The sequence below is a fragment of the Octopus bimaculoides genome, chromosome 17 (assembly GCF_001194135.2).
Source record: "Octopus bimaculoides isolate UCB-OBI-ISO-001 chromosome 17, ASM119413v2, whole genome shotgun sequence".
Taxonomy (NCBI): domain Eukaryota; kingdom Metazoa; phylum Mollusca; class Cephalopoda; order Octopoda; family Octopodidae; genus Octopus; species Octopus bimaculoides.
In genome coordinates this window covers 8,807,810-8,813,770 of record NC_068997.1, presented here as the reverse complement: position 1 = coordinate 8,813,770, position 5,961 = coordinate 8,807,810, and the positions used below count along the sequence as shown (strand labels likewise).

The following is a 5,961-nucleotide window of genomic DNA, read 5'->3' as shown; positions in this document are numbered from 1 at the left end:
TGAGCATGGTGTAGCCATCTGGTTTCACCAGTCCTCAGTCAAATCGTCCAACCCATGCTAGCATGGAAGGCGGACGTTAAACGATGATGATGATGATGATGATGATATGAACCTTTCATGTGAGATGACAAAGGACTGAGATACCTGGTGCCTTGCTGCAATCAAGAAGGCTATACTCCATAGCAGAAGTGTTAAGACTGATCCTTCTTTTGTCTGGCATGTTAACAATTCTGCCAACTTTCTGCCTTAATAATAATAATGATAATAATGTTTTCTTTATTGGCCACAAAGACCAAACTTAATAATAAAAAAAATTATCAACAACCAGGTTTGAGAAATTTGTTGGGGATATTGGGCGTGACATGAGGGTAGAAGATGCTCAGAAAACTGCTTTTTATTGAGGACAGCACACATATCTTGAGATTGGTACTTGAGTGATAGGTATTGTGGAAGCAGACCCTGTGAAACCCTTGACAACAGGTCTGCTCTTACAGAATTAGCCAGAGCAAGAGAAATTAAGAAGTCTGAGAAGTGAAATAATGATAATTAATAATAATAATGATGATGATGATGATGATGATGATGATGATGATAATAATAATGATAATGATGATAATAATAATAATAATAATAATAATAATAATAATAATAATAATAATAATGAGCCCTGGTAACAGTGAGCAAAAATTTGAGAAGTACGTGGAACAAATAGGGGCTGCAATAATGGTGGCGCACTTGCAGAAAACAGCAATGCTTGGAACTGCTCGAATACTCCGGAAGGTGCACGAAAAATAAGAGGTGTCACCTTAGTTCTCTGGTTGTGAACAGCTGGCACTGTAGTACATCTCCAGCGTTAGAAGCTGTGCAAAGGCAATAATAATAATAATAATAATAATAATAATAATAATAATAATAATAACTCTTTCTACTAAAGGCACAAGTCCTGAAATTTTGAGGGAGGGGATAAGTTGATTCCATTGACCCCAGTGTTTCACTGGTACTTAATTTATGAATTCTGAAAGGATGAAAGGCAAAGTTGAATCGGTGGAATTTGAGCTCAGAACATAAAGACAGATGAAATGCTGCTAAGCATTTTACCTGGCGTGCTAATGATTCTGCAAGCTCGCTGCCTTAATAATATGTTCTAATTTTGGCACAAGGCCAGCAAATTTGAGGGAAGTAAGTACCATCAATTCTAGTACTCGACAGTATTTTATTTTAATTAACCTTGGAAGGGTGAAAGGCAAAAATGGCCATAACAGGATTTGAACTCAGAATGTAAAGAGCAAAAAGATATACCACAAAGCATTTTCCCTGGCTCTTTAATGATGCTGTCATCTTGCCAAAGATAGTTAAGTAGGGATCATTGAAGGAAAAGATTTAAAAGAACATCCAAATTATATTCAGACTCCTCGGAGCAACAGGATGAAAAAATATCCTTCGCTTTTGTTTAGTTTATTGCTCCCACTACAGCTCATTGTTCATAATTTAGTACATTTCTGAATCAAATGGCAAAGAGATAGGAAAAATAAAATAAAATATTATATATTATAAAAATGTTAGTTCAATCTAGCCAAAATAGAGAATGCTTTTGTTGTTTCTTCTCAAATTTCCAATATCTGAAAAATATCGGCACAAAATCAATAAATGAGTGCTTTAATTTATCTTCTTAAACAGCTGGAATAGGATTGGTTTAGTTACATTTAGTGCCATCATAACTGCGCATTGTTTTCAGGAATCAATTTTTAACATTTTAACATGATATTTCTTAATATCAACAGAAAAATTGGCATATATGTACATACGCTACACACACACACACACACACAACCTGTGTTATATAGAAATATTCTGATTAAAGAATTCTGGACTCTCAGAAATTGTAAATTATGACCACTAATTTTGGGGAATTGGCTCATTTCACCTTTACTGAAACTCTGCTAAATTTTAATGATTTTAAAAACGATAATCATCATATATCTTTATCATTTACTCGTTTCACTCAGTGGACCACAGCCATGGTGGTGTAATATCTTGAAGAGACCAATTAATCTCAATACTTTTTCTTTTTTTAAAGTCTGGCATGCATTCTACAGGTCTCTTGCTAAACTACTAAGTTACAGGGATGTAAACAAACCAACACCAGCAGCCAAGAAATGACAAACACAAAGAATTACCCCCGCCCCCACGTATATATGATGAGCTTCCACACAGTTTCTGTCTACCAAATTCACTCTCAAGGCATTGAAGGCACCTGCTCCCGAGGTGCCACACAGTGGAACTGAACCCAAAACCATGTGGTTGTATAGCAAGCTTCTTAACCACACAGCCATGCCTGCACCTTATATATTTATTAAAAAAATAAATTTTAAAAAAAAAGAATGTATTTGGTGTAAATTTGTCAACAAACCAGCCATCACAAAAGGCAGACCCGTTGGGCTGTTTACTAGAAACCCCTATGTGTCTAGGAGCTCAATGTTACTCTTATGCCTGCAGTGGTTTACTGTTTGTCACTAAACACTACAAGCCCCAGTATATTGCCTTTCCTAGTGTTTTATAATGTTGTTAAGAGCGCCCTGCTAACACTGTTGCTGTGTGATTTCTTGTCTTTTGCTGCAGCATATACAATATAGTACCTTATTCTTATTTCAGATGACTGAGAAGAGGTCATCTTTTGCAGTAGTTCAAAAGGAAGTTGTAAAGGATGTTTCACAAAATTTTGATGAGGTCTTTGTCATGTGACACACACAGAGAAACAGTAGCAGCAAAAACCCCATTTAACGATTTAGAGTGGCCATGATGCAAGGGGCCAGGGAAAGATCCATGAGACTGTGAGAGAAGATCCAAAATTAGGTAATTCAAGAACAGAATGGAATGAATGACATGATCACAGAATACCAAAAGTTCAAGTTCAGCTAGGCCGAATATACCACAAGGTTCAAAGACACCAGGTGGATTTGTGCAGTTGCCAATTATCATCCAAGAGATTGGAGAAGGCGACTCGGAAGGCCTCTACAATGATGAGAAGAGGATTTAGATAAATGATTTGGGTAAAGATGGAAAAGAGTGGTGTAAGCATAAAAGAGCTGGAAGTGCATTGTGATCAGTGATGTATAGGAACATCCAATAGTCAGGCTGGCACAGTGATACAATGTGGACAGAGGGCATTTTAAAATGCCATTGGTAACAGAGGGGTCCTCTCATATGGGGGAACAAAAGAGTCTCTTTTATTCGGTATTAGTTCTTAGTTCAGATTAAGGTTGCTCTGTCTCCTGCAAAGCTAAAGAGCCCACTTTACATTGTCGTTATGTGTCCAAAGTAAATGTGAATAGAAAAAACAATGATGACCAAGTGGAAATTCAGGTAAGAGAAGAAAGAATATGAGTATAAGAGGTTGGGTTGGTGGGGGAACAGACAGGAGCAATTGACTTGTAGGAGGAGGGAGTAATGGTAGAGAAACAGTGATAGGCAGCAACTAACAGTGGGTTATTGGTAATGAGAATACTGAATAGAAAAGCATCATGGGTGGTATGATGGGTGGGGGTTGGGAAGAGTGAGTAAGAGAAGGAGACAGGATGATGAAGGGGGCAGTAATGGAAGTGAAAGAGAGTGATGTATGTTAACAATGAGAGATAGTAAGAGAGAGAGAGAGAGCAAGTGATAGGTAGCAATTGAGATAGATGATGAAGAGAGAGAGAGAGAGAGAGTGAGAGAGAGGTGAATTTCAACAGAAAGAGTGATCATGAAGAGTAAAGAAAGCTGATGGTAGGAGTATCTGATGCCATCCTTCGTTACAGGAAGTGGTATGATAAAGGGTGGCAACGGACATGTGATCAAGAAGTTTGCTTGGCAGCCACATGCTTCCAGATATGACCTTCACAGCACAGTGTGTTGCCTTGGCCAAGTGGCTTCTACTGTTGTCTCAGGCTGACCAATGCTTTATGAGTAGTGAATTTTGGCCCAAGGTCCTTTACATGCAAGTGCACATGCTCATGTGTGTGTATGTGCGTGCACATGTATGCATGTGAGTGTATGTATGTTTATATATATATACGTGTGTGTGTGTGTAAAAGTTCCTACAGATGGACGTTGTGAACAATGAAACGGTTGAAAATGTAAAAAGTCTAACTACTTGCTATTCCTTATCTTCTCATACTCTACATGTCTTGTACACACTGGTACATTATAACCATTTTGTTTGTTTTGTTTTCTATTCTTCACCATTCTTAGATTCTTATCCTTTGAAATGTGCATCTAGATATACCTTTATAAGCAACAGGAGCTTTAATACACACACACTATATATATATATATATATATATATATATATATATATATATATACACACACACACATATATATACAGGCACGATATGTATATGCATTTGTGTTTGCCGGTGTGTATTTGTGAAAAGAAACTAAATTAAAAATGTCTAACTGAAAAAGGAAGCGAACACAGCAATGAAGAGGAGGCTGAAGAAGAAAAAAAAAAATTATTATGGTTGTTCTTTTATTGAATTTCAATAAAGAAATTATTGAATTCCAATGCAGAAAAAAAAAATTTAAATATTTTTATAAAAGTATTGAAAATAAAATTCTTTTGAAGTGAGAAATCAATAAACTTAAGCCAAAATTCAGTAAAACATGAATTGAAGCTCTGTAGCCCAGAATACAGATGTGTGTGTGTGTGTGTGTGTGAGAGAGTGAGGGCGAGATAGAGAAAGAAAGGAGGGCCTGTAAATAAAAATTAAACGATTTTTTAAACTGCAAAGCCATATAGATAAACTGACCTTTTATTTGTTTAACCTTTTTGGCCATTTCTTTCTGCTTTTGTCGTTCTAATTTCCTTTGCATTTTCAATTCTGCTGCTTGTTGTGCTGCTTCTGCACAAAGTAAAAAAAAACAAACTACATGATGCAATCACCAGTAAAATATAATACATGATGTAAAATGTTGCACTTTGTTGCATGTGTTTTAATTTGCAAGTGGTTTTTAGTTGTTAATCTCTCACTCACAGTTTGGATAGACTGGATCTGTCCAAGTACAGATGTACTAGAAGGACACAGCCATTGAATAAGATACAATTGGCACAAGAGAAGAATGTACGTCATGTCACAAAGTCACTTGCCAACATATTCTAGCCTCTGTCTTCTCTCAATGCTAATACTCTTGTAATGACCTCTCCTCCTCAGAGTTGGCTTGTCTCATGCCAGCTCTACTCAGGTATTACTCTCAACATACACATCCATTTCCTCTTGCCACACATACTGTTCTTCCCCACCCCCACCCCCAGTCCAGCGCTAATTCCTATGCCTAATTCTCCTCAAAGCAATCTTCTGGAATTCCTTCCTAATTCATGGTTTTGTCTGTAATTGCATCTCTTCAAGAAAAATGTTAACTCTGCAGTAATCTTACTGGTCTCAGAATTCTGTTAAGCCATTGACCACAGTGCCTTCCTTCAGACCAAAGATCTAACCAATAATAATAATAATAATAATAATAATAATAATGATGATGATGATAATTCTTTCTACAACAGGCACAAGATCTATGTAACTGACCTCAGTTAAGCACTGGTGTGGAGGGGGGGGGGCGATTACATCAACCTTAGTGCTTAACTGGTATTTATTTTATTGATCCTGGCTGTGGCAGAATTTGAACTTAAATTAAAGCAGGGAGCTGGAAGAAATGTTAGCACGCCAGGCGAAATGCTGAGCAGCATTTCGTCTATCTTCAAATTCTACCGAGGTCGACTTTGCCTTTCATCCTTTCAGGGTCGATAAATTAAGTACCAGTTGCATACTGGAGTCGATCTAATCGACTGCCCCCTCCCCCAAAATTTCGGGCCTTGTGCCTAGAGTAGAAAAGAACCGGAACTTAGAGGCACAACCATGTTGTTGAGAAGAAGTGGAGGGCAGAAATTACTTCAGATTTTCTTTAGAGATTTCCTGTGTCTTGTAG

At 37.2% G+C, this 5,961-nt stretch overlaps 1 protein-coding gene across 1 annotated transcript in view; it reads right to left on the bottom strand.

Annotated features, from left to right (window-relative positions):
- The window catches only part of LOC106872674 (bromodomain adjacent to zinc finger domain protein 2B), a 268,130-nt gene that overhangs the window by 59,792 nt on the left and 202,377 nt on the right, over nucleotides 1-5,961 (bottom strand). The window contains exons 12-13 of the mRNA XM_052974123.1: nucleotides 5,012-5,052; nucleotides 4,791-4,883 (exon numbers count right to left, since the gene is read on the bottom strand). Of these exons, the coding sequence (XP_052830083.1) occupies nucleotides 4,791-4,883; nucleotides 5,012-5,052 (134 nt within the window). The remainder of the gene's footprint in view (nucleotides 1-4,790; nucleotides 4,884-5,011; nucleotides 5,053-5,961) is intronic.